Source organism: Urocampus carinirostris, chromosome 19, assembly GCF_059441175.1.
Source record: "Urocampus carinirostris isolate Australia breed hairy pipefish chromosome 19, RoL_Ucar_1.0, whole genome shotgun sequence".
In the NCBI taxonomy this organism is placed as follows: domain Eukaryota; kingdom Metazoa; phylum Chordata; class Actinopteri; order Syngnathiformes; family Syngnathidae; genus Urocampus; species Urocampus carinirostris.
Window position 1 is genome coordinate 3,598,113 of NC_142367.1, and position 17,254 is coordinate 3,615,366.

General features: G+C 39.5%; 1 protein-coding gene across 2 annotated transcripts in view; it reads left to right on the forward strand.

Moving 5' to 3' along the window:
• The window catches only part of vti1a (vesicle transport through interaction with t-SNAREs 1A), a 276,275-nt gene that overhangs the window by 190,103 nt on the left and 68,918 nt on the right, over positions 1–17,254 (forward strand). The window contains exons 6-7 of one of the 2 annotated variants that reach the window (XM_088323629.1): positions 2,641–2,711; positions 6,380–6,452. In XM_088323629.1, coding sequence (XP_088179755.1) covers positions 2,641–2,711; positions 6,380–6,445 — 137 coding nt within the window. In that variant the 3' untranslated portion in view covers positions 6,446–6,452. The remainder of the gene's footprint in view (positions 1–2,640; positions 2,712–6,379; positions 6,453–17,254) is intronic. The other variant, XM_088323628.1, reaches the window with a different exon arrangement.

Genomic DNA, 17,254 nt, shown 5'->3' on the forward strand with positions numbered 1-17,254 from the left:
ATCTGTCAATCTTCTTCTATTAAGACTGTGTGATTGAGATTTTATTACGCTGCCTCAGTGTAGATTCATTTTAAAAGCAGAAAAACATGGTTCACTTATCATTTCCAATTATTAGTCATACCTGCAGCTTTAAATAAATATTACACAAAAAAAATATCCAACACCACTGGCAGGAAATTTGCCTCATTGTAAAGGGACAGTGTGCATTTTTTAGCACAGGGTTCCCAAACTCATTTTCACCGACGGCTCCATCAAAGTAATAGATGCCTTCAAAGGGCTGATGTTACTATAAATTAACCATTTTTTCCAGACTATAAGTCACGTTTTTTTATAGTTTGGCTGGGGGCGCGAACTATACTCCGGTGATAGTTGAAGACCCTTTCATTTGTTTGTAAACATTGTGACGTATCCGGATGGGCGGGGCGTAGCCTGGAGGCAAAAGGTTCGAAGACAAACGAAAACAACGCTGTCATATCTGCCAGTTGTCGTCATGTTTTGTGCTTGTGTGCCAGAATCAGTGAAAAAACATCAGTGAAAATAGATTGTAGTTTTATAGGATCCCTGCAGACATTCATGATCAAAGTTATAGAAGAGAGTTGTGCATTAAAGCGGAAACATTAGACTGATCTACTCATCAAAAATGCTCTGGTTTGCTCAACACACTTCATATCAAGAATGAGAAATTAAACGTTAACGATTGTTGCTATCAGGCCCATATTACTTACAATATCGGAAATTTTTTTTGTTATTGTTTTAACTTGAGCTAATTGTTAGCGTGTTGCATAAATGCCAACAGTAGCCTTGTAAGCGTGTGTTTCAAAAAGAAAAAAGGGCACGCTTTGGTTTGTTTTTGTTTGTTTTATCGTCTGTGTGATCTAGCGCCTTCTAGAGGTAAAAAGGAAAAAAAACTATCTGAATTATTAGCAAAAATTCATGAACTACAACATAAACTTGCTTTTTTTAACTACTTGTGGGTAATTTGCATTTATAATAACATGATGCTCACCTCAAGGAAGTTGACTCGGAGGTGTCGTGCAGCCTTGTGGTAAGAAAAGCGGATGTATGGTTAAGGACATGCAGATTCTTCAACAAAGCTTTTTTTCTTTCTAAAAAAATCGTAGAGGCGGAGAGGGATAATGTTTCGTGCAAATCTACAGGAACGTGATTGCCATTGTGACCGCAATCGTGTTGACGTCACTGGAAACTTTGGGGGCTGAAAAAGTTCTTGCATGTATCGTTCATGCATGAGTTCAGTGTTCTTGCAATAAAATGCTATTTTGCAAGCAAAGTATATGTGTTTTGGGAAAGCATTTCTTAGATATTTGAGGTATCACAAATGCGAGTATAACTATCACCGGAGTGAAAGTTCTGCTTGGAATGCAGCCTCTCACAACAAGTCGTTTTTCCCAGAGGTTTTCCTTTGGTTCAAATATCTTCTAGAAACTTAGCAATGTTCAAGTGCTGTTTACTAAACTGAGAAAAGTTAGAAACATACCTTTTTCTAATGAAAGATGAGAGTTGAAGCTTTTTTCTAATATGGGCTATGTCTAGAACAGGGGTGTCAAACTCCTTCTAGCTGGGGATCCCCATGTAAAAAAAATCTTACAGAGGCCAGGCAAGTAGATTTAAGTGAGGACAGAGAGGGAGAAAAGGAGAGGGATGGAAAGTGAGGGGGAAGGATAAAAAACAGAAAGAAAGAGAGAGAGAGAAAGAGAAGGAAAGGGAGTCAGAAAAAGAGACAAAGAGATAGGGAGAGTACTATGGAGAGAAAGCACAATAGAAAGAAAAGTGGTGGAAAAAAGGAGAGAGGAAGAAGAAAAGAGAGACAGAAAGAAAGACAGAAAAAGAGAGAGAAGAAGAGAGAGGGAAAAAGAGGGAGAGAGTGTGAAAAAGAAAGAGAGGAAATGAGCGTAGGAAAAGGATAAAATTGGAAAAAAAGAGAAAAATACAATGAGAAAGAAAGGAAGATAGTGAGAAAAAAGGAGAGAAAGATAGAGAAAGAGAGGAAAAGAGAGGGAGGAAAAATTGAGTGGACATATTTAAAACTGCAGCTGATTTTTCTCGTTTGTTTCTCTTGGTGTTGTTTCGCGGGCCGGATTAATTCCGTTGGTGGGCTTTATCTGTTTGATATCCGTGCCCCAGAGCTAGATTTCCTGTAGGTGTTGAAAAATGAGTCAAAATAGCAACACATTGTCTGGCACAGAGGTGGCATGGCAGCTGGGTGGTTGGCGCGCAGCTCCACGGTGCGGATGTACAGGATTCAATTCCAGCTACCGCAGCCTTCCTTTGCAGAGATTGCATGTTCCCCCCATGCCTGCGTGGGGTTCCTCAGGGTAGTCTGGTTTCCTCCCATATTACAAAAAGATGCTTGTCAGGTTAATCTACCTGTCCAAATGTTCCCATGGTTTGAGTGAGCATGTGAATGGTTGTATGTCTCCGTGTATGACTGGCTGACGACCAGTTCGGGGTGTCCCCTGCCCACAGCCTGGAGATGGCTGGGATGGGCTCCAGCACCCCTGCAACCCTAGTGAAGATGAGCGGCAGAGTAAATGGATGAATGGATGGATGTCCGGCTCTTCCCATTAGAGCGAAACGTCTTTCACTGAATGAGTTAATCAAGTATATTTTGTGTTTCGGCAGAGCAAGTGGGCCAAGAGATCCTCTCCAATCTTCACACCGACCGCGAGAAGATCCAAAGGGCCAGAGAGAGGGTGAGTGCCACTTTGCAAATCTTTGCAGGCCTGTAAACGTTGGTAAACATATGCTTGTGTGCGCACAGCCGTGACATAACGCCACCTTAGGCACGTTTGCCATTTTGTATTTACTCGTTAGCTTTTATTGCGCTGGCTTCCGAACCATTTGAATAAGTTTGTTTGGTCTGCTTAAACATCGGCAAACGTGGGGCCACATGCTGCAGGCAACAGTCTTGGTCACTCAGATTTCTTTTTTTGGAGCATTTTTTTCATCTTCAAGAAAACGAAAAGACAGTCTTTAAGTAAAGTGTGGATTTTTGTGTTTGTCTCCCACAAAATGAACCAAATATTGGATGAATTCTTTACTGGACAGGTCTGTTTTTAAGCGCCCACATTCTGTAGTTTTTATAAATTTCAGCATTTAAGAAAAAAGAAACTGCCAAACAACAAAGCCGATCTTTGTAAAGTCTTAAAATGCATTGAACTCATTGTTCTAAAAATAGACCTTAAATCCAATTTGCAATAGTCTTAAAAATTGAACACATTAATATTATATTGTCACGACCAGAACGGAATTAGGACCCAGATGCGTAACGTTAACCACAAGTTTATTGAGATAAAGAGGAAAGGCAGCGCCCGCGATCCGGTGCTTGTTGGTGGGGGGAAGCAAGCCGCTCACAAAATCAGAACGTGTTCCGAATGCGGAAGTGGATCTTCCCACGGGATATCGTAGTGTCATAGACGGAAAAACAGGTCGATAGCCGGGACAGAAGAGTAAAACTTGGTCAGGATAAAAAACGAGTCGTAAGCTGGGACGGGAGATCAAAAACGTAGTCTGGGTCAAAAAACAGGTCTTAGCCGGAGACAAACGGGGAAATCACGAACAGACGGGTGGAAAACAGGTGAAAAAAGCGCGACCGACGGGAGTCAGAGTCAAAATGCTTGCCTTGTAGAAACAGATGTTCACTGACCGACTGACAACAGGCGGGTAAAAGGACTGAGCTTAAGTAGGATGGGGAACCAATCAGGAAGCCAGAAGAGGCTGGCGCCAAACGAGCAAGCACAGGTGAAGTTAATCAGTCATCATGGCATATATATTATTATTATTATATATATTATATCAGTTGAAACTAAAAATAATAGGAAAAAATATATATGTATCATGATATAAATGCTTAACAAATGTAGCATAAGAGTTATTTGGAATTAGTTGTAATCAGTTTTAACTGAGGATCTATTATGTACCGTAAACATACTTTTTATTTTTTGTTTTCCATATCTTAAACTTTTTAGACTGCTATGTTTTTCAGATGGGAAGTTTTCAACTGGACCAAAACGTATTTGAAAAATAAATAAAATAAACATTTGTTTAAAATTACCTCTAATTATTGTGGTGTTTTTTGTTTTGTGGTTTGTTTTGTTTGTTTCAATTATGGGTTCTTTTTGTCAAGTTGGTCTTAAATTTTATTTCGAAAGCGATTAAAATGTCTTTAAAAATCTCTAATTCAACTTACCTTAAGCTGTAGGAACCCTGTGTAATGATAGATCAGTTTAAATGTATGTCACTCCCAGGAAACTTTTTCCAGATTAAACATTTGTTTATTGAACACACTGTCAAGTTTAATATTGTCTAATGCTCAGTTCAAGATAGTGGTACAAAAAACTTCCATTCGGTAAAAAAAAAACATTGATTTGAATACTAGGTAAAAAAAATCATAGGTCGAGAAATGTGTATTTCTTTCGCATAGTGGAATCCCTACCTACGTTTGTCCCCATGTTTTTCTGGCAACTAGCTGCTACGCTGCGCTCTGTGCCACTGGATGTCGTCCGTATTAGACAATACAGTGCCATCTAGTGGTCAGATATTGTACATGATTGTTTATTTTTGAATATTTTGCTTTTTATGGTTTATTTTCAGGAGCTTAACCGCCGCAATAAGGATTATGATATATGATATCACGTGAAACAACGTTTCGGTTAGTTGATCCATCTTTCTACTTAAATTGATACATTTCTGCCTGAGGAATTTAATTTCCTGTTGAACACTGTCAGATGGACACACAAGCCAGGTAGGCAAGAAGAGAGCAAAGAGAGAAAAGGCCGCCCCATCCCTGGCGTCCCCCTCAACGCAGAATACTTAAGGATCACAACAAGGCAGTAGGCCCTGCTCAGGCCTTTTCAAAGGAAATCAAACATCGCCTTTCAAAAACGCTCCTCCGTGCCTACTGAGGCTACTTTTCTCTTTCTTTTCCTCTTTTTTTTACTCCTTTTTCTTCCCGAGAGTCTCCTTTGCTTGACGCCCCCCTCTGTACTCACACAAACACACAACTTTAAAGTCCATTTGAGGGGCAAAGGAAAAAGAGACTGGGAGATAAATCGAGGTTTAAGAGGTAGTTAACAACCACTTTTGCGGGAATAGGAAATGTTTGATCCATGAAGATTTGTTTGGTTTTGAAAATCTCATCCGCTCACAAAACTATACACTAAAAACACACACGCAACATCAAGTGCTACAATATGCTCGGGAGAAATTGCTGATTTTTTTTGTTTTTTTTTCTTTTTGCCTTTGTAATACAAAATAGTTGTTTAAACTAAAAGCTGGCCTTTCTCACAAAAATAATATCCAATCCAATTGAACTCAATTTTTGATGTGGGGGGAACCAGTTGCCCCCACACAAAGTGGTTCAGGAGCTCCCCTTTATACCAGATATATATATCTATCTATCTATATATATATATATATATATATATATATATATATATATATATATATATATATATAATAGAGAGAGAGAGGGAGAGAGCGAGAGAAAGAGAGCGAGAGAGAGAAAGAGAGAGGGAGAGGGAGAGAGAGAAATATAGAGTTTTTGATTGTATCTATTTATTTTTTATTTTTATTTTTTTCTTATTTGTTTTTTTATTTGCTGCCCCGAGTGCCCCAACTACCACGGGGAAAACGCTGGCCTTGACCTTCCACATCTATTCCAGCTGCTCTTTCAACCCTTGGTATTTCTCCAGTTTTTCGTGCTCCTTTTTCCTGAGGTTGGCGTCAGCTGGGTTCGCCACATCTATTATCACCAGCATCTTCTGCTCTTGTCTAATACCACTATGTCTGGTTGGTTAGCCAGGATCTGCTTGTCAGTCTGAAAGCTGAAGTCCCACAGGATCTTGGCCCTGTTGTTCTCAGCAACCTTCTGTGGTACGGCCCACCGGGATTTGGGCACTTCTAAGCCATACTGGTCGCAGACGTTCCTGTATGTTATCCCAGCTACTTTATTGTTGTTAATATAACAGTGCAATGAAAACTAGTGCATTGTGACAATAATGCAACTTGACAGTTGGGGGCCATGTGCAATTGTTTTTGCGGTAAACTCCTCTTTTCAATTATAAATTCTGATCCGTTATAAGTCTGGGATGTAGAATCTTGAATAATTTTAAAGAATCTTACAAATAAAGAACAATGTGAATACATATTAAACTTGTTGATTTATAAATACATGAACACTTTTGTTGGGAAATGCAAAAAATGTCTGTTTTTTTCTTCTGAATACTCTGTGGCACCATCCAGACCCACCTGCTTGATGCTTTCATTTTATGGTCTTCTTGAATGAACACATTGAACAGTCATTGATTTGACTCAAAGAACTAGCCTACGAGCACCTAAAACGTTTCTTGTGTCTTTCCAGCTACGAGAAACAGACGCCAACCTAGGCAAGAGCTCTCGCATCCTCACCGGCATGCTGAGAAGGTAAGCGGCAGGTAGGAAACTACTACGTGCTTTTTGGGAATGGATTACTGGCAACAGCCTTGGGATAATCGGAGGAATTCCTTTCTTTAGTAGTCAGTAGATATAAAAACTGGATGTAGGCAACCAAATCATTATGGGGAAAAATGTCCGGATTTAATCATCACAAAGCTCTATATTTCCTCCTTTTACAAAATAAATGCACAATCCCTCATCCTATAAGTAGCTACAAATCATGGTTTATAGGGATGCTTGAAACCCTTGAATATGTTTGAATTTTATTGTTGTGTTTTTAAAGTTTGAAAAGTGCTTGAATTTTGGGGGCAGTGCTTGTAAATGCTTGACATTGCTGCTATGTTTCTTGGCAGTCTGCCTTGATAGATCGTGTATTAAAAAAAAACTAAAGTAAAACGGGTCTTTCTGCACCCAAATTAAAAAATGACATAAATATTTCGTAGATCCTCCCTTCACAGAAATAACAGCCTCAAAATACTTCCTAGAACTTCCTATATGGGTTTTGAAACCGGTTGAAGGTATTTTTGACCATTGTTTTTACAAAACGACTCAATTTCAGTCAGATTTGATGCTTCCTGATTATGGGGAGGCCTCTTTAAATTACACCACAGATTTCCAATAAAATTCATGTCTGGGATCAAGATGGCCATTTAAGAACATTATCTTTGTTCCTCTGCATGAGTAGTAGAATTTGAAAAGCGTTCAAACTGGTGTGGTCAGAGAGCTTGCTGAAAGGGTTGAGGAAAATGTTTTGAGATGGTTTGGACGTATGGAAAGAATGGATGAAGGTTGTTTGACTAAAAGAATATGTAGTGCAGAAGTGGTGGTAAATAGAATGAGAGGAAGGCCTGAAAATGTTGGATGGGTGGGGTGAAATGTGCTCTGAATGTGAGGTCGATTAATTTAATGGATGCAACAGTGTACTAGGGATAGATGTGAATGGCGAAGGATAGTTACGAATGACTGACGTCACCACTACTTGAAATGCTAACCTGGGCTCCCAGGTGACCTGCTAGGGCCAACAGGGGGGGACCAAGATGGCATCAAACCATATCATGTGGAGGGGTTAGGGTTAGGGAACGTCTGCGACCAGTATGGCTTAGTAAGCCAGCGTATGCTGTCGGGCCTCTTTGCTGATGAAGTGTTTGCATGGCTCAGCAACTCACCCCCTTGTTGTGCTGTGGGCTTAATGTTCGGTGTCAGGTTGGAAAGAGCGGAGTGGAATGAATTTTTAGTCAAGTCAAATCACATTTATTTGTATAGCCCTTAATCACAATTTTTTTCAAAGGACTGCGCAGGGTACAATTACACCATCCCCTGATCTTTGTTGTTGTTGTTGTTGTCATTTATTTATTCTGAACAGGTATCACAAGAAGTGCTAGGCTTCCTGGTCATTGTCAAAAAATTCGGGAAATGAAAACGTGTAAAAATGGAAATAAAGGATATTGGGGACGCTACACATCCTAAATTCAAAAACTTAAACATGAGGAAAATGAGAAACCTTGAGAAGGGCCCCTCACATGTGGTAATTTCTGTGGTGAATGTAAGTGTTTTTTACCTTCTAATTGAGTTTTTTAGCTCAAAGAAATTAAAAATTACTGACATAGCCCTAAGAAAATATTGCTTTTTTTTCTCTAATCATATTGGAATATATTTGTTAGCTTTTCAGTCGGTTCTATATGCGCCATATTAAAATGTTTCAACCTACTTTTACCCACTCCTGACCTTTTGCAAAAGTACGCTGTTGTTACAATATCATTAACATGCACACAAGTGCAAGGATTTTGCAATTCTACGCATATGTTGAATTTGTGCGTCGAGGTTATATCTACAACTTTAGTCTTGAGTCTCTTCACAGATATTTTTTGGTGGGTGTTTCCTTTCTAACTACTTCAGGGTACATCTTGATAAAACATCCGGAAAACTTTTGCCCATGTCTCCAAATCCTGCCGCTCCCGCCATCAAACACACAATTCAAACGCAAATAATTCAATGCTCCTTGCTGCGCCATCCGTGTCTATACACACACTCAATCACATCTCCATTTCATAAAGTGCCAACCTCCTGAACCGCGAAGCCACGGTTTTGTTTCCCCGCTCCTTCTTTCTTGTCGTCCCCCTCCTCTACACCCCTCGCTGTGGCTCCACTGTGGATTTTGATTAAGAGTAATATGTAAATGACAGCGCCTAAATGTAAAACCGGGGGGCCAGGAAGGAAGTTACAATTGAAATGGATGCTTCAGTGCCCGTAGACAATTTGCTCTTTGGGGGGTTGGTACAAAAGAGACCAGGCCGACTGTAACCAATATTTCTGCATATGTCTCCATTTCGTCATGTTTGATTACAGCAAGAGGAGGGAGATTGCTTGCAAGGGGGGAGAATCATAGGGTGGTCACTCACCCATAACTGTCCCAACAATCATTCATCATCCCGTCCCCTCCGTTAAGTAAATAACACACTTATTTCAATATTATCATATTATTGTTAAAGTTCAGCTGTCACCTAATGGGAAGACTTAATCAGACTGTCTGGTGCCATGCCCGGCTCAAATCAGGATTTATGAGCGTTCCCCTTCACGCTATTCTCAAAGCGCAAATATTTGGATGCAGTTGGCACCATTTCACTAAAAGACGACTCAACTTGCGTTTCGAGCGCATCTCAAATAATTCCATTTAGGCTGATTTTCCTTTTGATACTGATAAAATCGCTTGTTGAAATAAACACAAATGACCTAAAAACATTCCCCGCCAGGCTTGATTTATTCCACACATTCACAAAGTGCATTTTTGCGCAAAATGGTCAACTATCAAGGCCTGAACGGAATTTAGGATCTTGGTGTTGAAGTGTTTCGCAACACTGGATGCTCCCTCCAAGACCATTAGTGTAGCGCAGAGGTTGGCAAGCCAAAATGTTTAAAGAGCCATATTGGACCAAAAACAAAAGAAAAAAAAAACTTTCTGGAGCTGCTAAAAATAAAAGCTTTATATAATCCTTATACTGATTGCAACACCAGCTGTGTGTATCTATATCTGCTATTACTATTAAAATGTTTAATGCAGTGCATCTAGTGGAGAATAATACACCACGGGACTTTTCTATTGTAGGATACAGACGCTGCTCTACTTTCGAACGAGATATGATCCGGACGATCGAATTTGTTCTAAAGTTGCTTCAGTTCTATATTTTGTATGGAATGTATGTTTAAGTTTTATATGAGTATGTTTAAGGCTTATATAAGCAACCTGTATTGTTTTGTACTAAAAAAAAACATTTAATAAAATGATATGCTAGATAGATAAATAAAGTTAAGTTTAACTTACTTTTTGAAGATGAGCTTCAAGTGTTAGGCGACTTCCTCCTCTGTGGTAGAAAGTGGTTGAAAAAAAGCTATCCAACCATTTTCTCAACCACATCAAGCTTTCTTATTACACTTTCATTTCAAAAGAAACGACTCGCCTCTTCTTTACACTTGACACCAACAATCTTGAATGGATGCACAACAATAAAAATGTCAAAGTTCTTAGTGCGCTGAGATACATTATAGTATGTTTACACTTGAACTAGGAAGAGGAAGCCGGATTTCTTCTTCGGGGTGGATGCTGGGTGAGCTCGGATATTTTTCGATACCCCGAAAAAAATGTTCGTATCTACTATTTTTTGTAACTCCAATGTTCGTAAGTAAATTACATCCTCAAATTTAGCCTCATTACAATATTAATGAATTACAGTTTATTTCCTTTCTGTGATCAAATTTAAGAAATGCAATAAAAAATGAAAAATTGATCTCATTTTCATTTTGAGTATTTTAAAAAACAATATGGAATGTGCGTGACTTGCCCTTGCCTGGGCAACAAAACGAGTGCAATAAAACGCAGCATGGATTTATAAAAACAAAACAACAGGCTTTTGATGAGGTATAGTAAATAGAATAACTCATGCAGTTTAAGTTTGATTTCTGTGCAATGTCAAAGAAGTCAGTGATTGGGTAAAAATACGGTACAACCCAATAATGTTGATATAAAGCTTAAGGTTTTTTGGGGGGTCGAAAATATGCCGAAAGGAAAAGATTTGGGATAGACAAAAGTGATATATCGAGTAATCTTCGTTTTGTCCTCACCAATATTATGTGATCATTTAAAAACACACCAAAAAGATTGATCTTGGGGGAGCGCAAGAGGGGGTGTGACAGGAAAGAATTTATAAACGCTGAGCTATAGCAACCCTGTCGAATTTAGCGACACATTGTAGGCCAGAAGGTACATGAATGTGTGATGCTTTTGAGTTAACATTTCCGTGTTTTTGTGAGCGTTGGCTTGTTTTCCCTTGTGCCTCCCATCCAATGTGGCGTCAGCTGTCACCCCAACCGGGAAACAATTAGACACTCACTTAGCAGATTGTCAGGGATCATGAAAAACCAATTATCCTTAACGCTTGTCTCCACACCCCCGCGGCTTTCTTTAGAAAAGCACCTTCACAACTTCTACTGTAAATTCCGGACTAAATGTCGTGACTCTTTTGCTACTGCTGCTTTAAATACGGTGCGGCCTTTTCTTTTTATTTTAAGCATCGGTATGGAGGAAAACGGCAAGCTGCATCTTTTTTACAACGCATGCGCTCAAGATTTAAAACACTGCTGTACATCTGAAAACATTTTAAACACCATTTTAGAGGCAAAATTAGTCGATTTTTTTTTTGCCAAGATTATTCATATAATTCATAACAGTACCAAAAAAGGAGGTTGAACGGTGCTGTACTATATTCAGTATTTACAACAGACTCGTGGTATTTCAATTTTTTCACCCACAAATCAAGTCTTTACACATCCAAATTCAACAGTAGTGGGAATGTTATCCATCAAAAGTACTACACTTCTCTCTCCGTACCATCGTTGTCAGGTCGCTGGAGCTTCCTCTAATCAACTGCAATATCCGTATCAACCAACAATGACAACATCAGAAAATGACGAACTTTTACGAAGGTATTGCAATCTTGCAATACTCCCACAGTAAACCGCAAGAGGGTGCTCTAGGCCTGTGTCTCAAAAGGAGGATTTTGTTGTCTACCTCCCTAATTGGGGGAGTTATTTACTGGTTAAAGGTGAGACCAAGAATAAATATATAATTGGATTTAGTGATTTGGAGTGAAGCTTAAAGTTCGGTAAGCATGTTCTTTTTTCTTGGAGTTATCTGAATAACTCTTAATATGTTACACCTTTACAGACGTACATCACCGTGTCTAAGATATGCACATATGTGTAATATTAGAATACCATGTTCCCTATTTTAATTTTATTTTAAATTAGAAATTTAAGGCTTACAATTTACGTGACGCAGCCCTTATTAGCGTTCTCTTTTAGTGTAATATGTGCTCGTCTTTGGAATCGCCATCTTGAAAAGTCACATGATCCGAAAACATGACATAAACAACATGAAGCAAAACTATAAAAGACGTAACTTTTGGTACTTTATGTCTGATAAACTCAATTTGTTGTGCTCTAGAAAAGATAAAAAGACTGTTTCAGGTTTTCTGCTAACATTTGCAATGCTAACAATTTTTGGGGTTCATCTGCGGTCTGTTGTCGTTCGGACCGGTGATGATCCCAGATCCAGCGTCCCAAAGTATCGCACATCCAAGCGATGTCCACACCGACAGCCCCACATTGCATAAATATGGAGCTCTTCTGCGGCCGGGAGCTTGCTTATGTTTTCCGTCTGATATCTAGACCCCTCCATTCCCATTTCAAAGGGCGGTCCACCCGGGGCCTCGACTTTTTTGATCCGCCTGGCGACTGAGTCGACCACCTGCATTTGAGATCAGCTGCCAGCCGGGGTCCGGCTGCTTCTACCGTCTCCCTTACTCCTCCTTGTCTCGCCTGCCTCACTGCCCCATTTTTACTGTGCCCACTTCTTCCCACTGCCAGAGGCCCAGTGGTCCCAAATTGGGCCAGGAGCCACCTTCCCAACCCCAGCACTTTTAGTGGTAGAACTGCTGGTCGGGCGGTTCCCGCCATGCATCCAGTTGTAGTATTTTATGAATCGAATGCAGGGCATTTTATTTTGCAGTTTTGCAGTATTACCAGCAGTGTTATGGATAACTCCGTAATGATGTCATTTCTTCAGTAGTGGGTTAATTTATTTATTTTTCCGCTTTGTTAAACATACTGACAGTCAAAAGAGGTGCGTTACATTTGTTTTTGTGCGTGTTTACATACGTTTTTGTGTGTTCAAGTACGTTTTGCGTGTTTACGTACCTTTTTGTGTGTGTTTACGTACTTGTGTTATTCAGGATTTATATAATGGTTTGGACTAGATGATACAGACAAGTTAAAGGTTTAGTAGGCACTTAAAATTAGAAGAGAATACATCAATGTATTTTGAACTTGCAAGGAGAACTGGAATGAGCTCCCAAACCTAAAAAAATAAATTCAAACCTGTTCTTAAAGCCCTCTCCAAATCCCTTTCTTTTTGCAAAATCATCCCAATTGTCCAGCTTTGGCTGCTAAAAACACCCTTTTTTCCTACATTGTAAGACTGTACATTACTTCCCTGCTCTTGGGTCTGTATTTGTGGAAAAGCTATGTAGGTTACATCCCTGACAGCTGCATCCCACGGCCCTCTAAAGCACCATATTGAACAAAATCGATTTTTGCGATAATTGAGGTTGAAAGATGTAGCGCAATGTTGTTTTTGTTTTTCGCCTTTGCCTTTTGTACTCTCGTTTATTTATTTATTGTTGACGCGGATTTTTAGGGCCAGGCGAGTAGGGAAAAGAAAAGTGGGTTAGGGGCAATATTTCAAGTTCATGTAATAATCGTTTGTGAAATCGTTTGAGTAATACAGTTGATCCAAATAAATTGTTAGTAGATAAATTATTTTTCTATAAATACTTCTCACTATTTTGCGATTCAGTTTTTGCTGGTTTATTGAATTGTCTTTATTGTCATTGATATCAATGCACCATGCATTGCGTTTCTAATAGACAGCAGACAGCAGGCACAGATTAGGGACGCTGCACAGTGATGGGTGGGACTTACTGTCTTTGTGCATGACTGTGATAGGCTGGTGTATGCTGCCAGTCAAACAGCCTGTTCGGGCATGTGTAGTCAACGCCTCAGAATCAAAACAAATTGGGAAAGATAGCGTCCGCTAGCTTCTAGCGGCTCGTTACATTGAAAAGATATTCAGCAATTAAATCAAACGCTGAGGAAAGTCAGAATAGCGCAAAGAAATGCTGATCACCAGTGGGTGCTCCGTGGATTGTTATCGGTGCAGGAATCGCCTGAGGCGGCATCAGGAAAGAAAGCAATAGTGAGGCTGAAGGTCTGGCCTACTGCTACGGCTAGGTAAACAACCTAAGTTTCCCTGCTGAGCCTGTAATTCAGCAACTCTAGATCCATTAACCATGAAATGGATGCCTTGACGCTATAACTTATGGGAAAAGGATACATTTTGGACTCTTTTTTTATTTTCATCATCGCAGAGACTTAGCTCTAATTTAGGACACCCAATGCGAGCGGGCAGCTAGCCAGACTCTCTCTGTGTTTGCTTTCTTACTCTGAAAGTAGAGCCCTCCAATTTGGCAATTATGTGTTGTGTGTTATTATTTGTAGATCAATAGTTGTTATTTTGTTACAGTTGTATACTTTCAGTCGGTAATGGCGTCATCCTAAGGTGCTATTGAACTTTGAGGGTTTTAATGAAGGTTTGACGCTACTTCGCAGATTTTCACTTTATGCGGGTGATTCTGGTCTCCATTAACTGCGAAAACTGAGGGATCTCTGTGTATCTCTCGTGGGTGTTGTTTTGGTCCGCACTAGGGTTCAATTTGAAAGCACTACTCTTTTTTTTCCACTTGACTTTTTACATGCTAACATTAACGCATCACATCGGCCCTAGATGCAGAACATTCCCCCCGGATTTGCTTGCCTTGTGATCTTGCTGATAGATGCCATGTTGGACATGGAAACGCGTTGTCCTTTGCTTCCGACGCCATATCATCCCATCCTTTGTGGGTCAGTCCTACAGCGCCAGGGCGGCTTTTTCATGTTCAAACGTCTTTATCCTGGCGTGAAGTTAAAATATGAGAATTGTGTTCAACCCGTGCGACTTTTTAAGTGAGGCAGCTGTGCCATGGACATTACGTAAATGCCAAACTACAAGCCACTACTTTATGCTACATTTTAAACACTGCTGCTTTGAACAGGAATCGTACGGGTGCTTGAAATCCATTTTGTTTGAATTTTAATTTTGTGTTTTCAAGGTTTGAAAAGTGCTTCAATTTTAGGTGAAGTTCTTGTAGATGCTTGAAATTCTTGCCATGTCCCTTAGGTGAGTTGATGGGCTGGGGTTAGGATCTAGGGCAGGGGTCGGGAACCTTTTTGACTCAAAGAGCCGTAAAAGCCAAAAATATTAATTTTATTTTGGGAAAGAGCCACACCATATATTATGAGACAAATTTACTAAATTGCAAAACCCGCGCCCCAGACAAAAGCTTAGTCTTCAGCACATTTATTTTTGATGATTTGATAAAAAATTATGAAAAAAAAATAATGCCAGAGCCCGTGTCCCAAAATCAACAACCATACCACTTTAAACTTGTGTCTTTCTTGCAATTACTCAAGATCGGTTAAACTCATTTTGACCCTTTTTTTTCATACATATTGGTTTCAAAACCAGATGTAAGCAGTTATTTTGTAAAAACGTCACAACATTCTGCAAATGGGGAGACTGATGTGCTTATCTATGACGCAGACGGCGTAGGGCGAGAGATAGGAGGGAGTGCTTGCACTTTTTGCATAGCTCCGCCCATCCCTCCCACTCACCCAGTCAAAAAAGAGAGAGTGTTTTGGCGTATTTACAGTTTTTTCTGTGGATTCATCGTAATGTATCTGAACACTGAAGACAGATAATATAGTGAGGTTTTATATAACGGATTCTTTAGCGATGTACAGCCAGAACGAGTTTTTTTTTTTTTCGTGTGACACCTTGACTGTAAATTGTAGTGAAAAACGTGCCCTATATATTCGGCCAAGCACTGCTTCATTGTCAACTTCGATTTGGCTTTGTGTGTATCTGAACAGTATTAGTAGCTTACCATTTGGACGAGATGGAGAAATTTTGCATGCAATCAAATTTGTCTCTCATAGAAAGAGCCATATATGGCTCGCGAGCCATAGGTTCCCGACCCCTGATCTAGGGTTTGTGCTTTAATTAAGGTTTCTAAACGTATTGAATGGTTCCAAAATAGGATTGGAGCTAGGGTAAGAAACTAAAGTTTAATCTTCTTATTAGAATTAAGGGTTCTGAAATAGGGTTGTGGCTAGGGTTTATAACTAGAGTTAGGTGTAAGTTCAGGAACTAAGGTTTGAGCTCAAAATTGAGATTTTAAACTGAATGTAGGGTTCCAGGGTAGGTTTAGAGCTAGGGTTACGGTTTGAATCATGGTTAGGGCTAGGAACTAGGATTTGAGCTCCATGTTAGGTTTCTAAACTGAATGTAGCGTTCACAAATAAGTTTAGAGCTAGGGTTACAATTTGAAATAGGGTTAGGGCTAGGCTCACAGCTTGAGTTGGATGTAGAGCTAGAGTTTGGGCTGCAAGTTATGGTTTTAAACCGATTTTAAGGTTCCAAAACAAGCTTGCGGCTAGAGTTTGTAGTTTAAACCAAAGGTTTAGGCTCACGTTTAGGCGCTGGATTTTCTTCTTTTAATGGTACTGAAATGGAAACTTGTCTTTGAAAGTCCTTAAATTGCTTGAATTTGGCCAAGAAGAAGGTGTACGAACCCTGTTTGAAGGTGGTGTATATATATATTCTACTTGCTGCCGCCATCTTCTGGCTGAAATCATCAGTGCAGCCTCTATCATGACCTTTTGTTGCGCATGCTAGCACATGACTATTCTGTTTTAATCTTTTTTGGCGTTATGGTTGGCATTCCTTGCTTTCACCATTTTCATCTTTCATGTAGAAAAAACGTGAGCACGCACGTGAAATCACTCTCCTCCCCCCATCCACCCGCCTTCTTTCCTCCAGCTTAGTGTGTTCTGTTGCCGGAACACCGATGATAATAGTAAGATGAAAGCGGATAGGCGTGGTCTGAAAAATATATAAAGGCTGTTGGAACCAAATTGAACATTATTGAAGCCCCAGTGTGATATTTTACCATTAGATGGCAAGAGCAAGCTGCAAACATGGTGGCAACCTTAGGTATGGATTTCACTATGTACCTTTTTTTTGGTTCATTAAAAATGAACATTGGTATAATACTTTTTTTTACATAGTAATTAAATCAATGTTTTTTTTTACTGAAAGTTTTTGGTTTCACTAAGAGGAACAAATATTAAACACTGTTGCTTTAACACATCCTCAATAGAAGAGGATATTCTACTTTCCACTTCTTAAGGACACCTAAAACTAAGCACCCCACCTTTAAGTAATATGTTGCTTATTCTCTTTTTGGGTGTGTATGTTGTGGAAAAAACAATCTGCCGAGCAACAGTAGAATAATAAAATAAATAATTCGTTCACGGAGGTCCATTTCAATTGTGTAATTATTGTGGCATAGGTTTTCTTTGGTGAAACAATGTATATGTCAGTGTACATTATTTGAATGTGAACTTAAAAGTGGGATGACTCAGCCATTTGAAAAAAATGGACTTCCAACAACTCAAAATGTTTAGTGGCATCAGACCTATCCATTCACATATAGTTTTTCATTTATTAATTCCCCCTTAGGACAGTACAAGTCCCTAGAGTGCTTGGAAAGAAAAACTAACTCAACTGTTTATACATATAAATAACATTTAC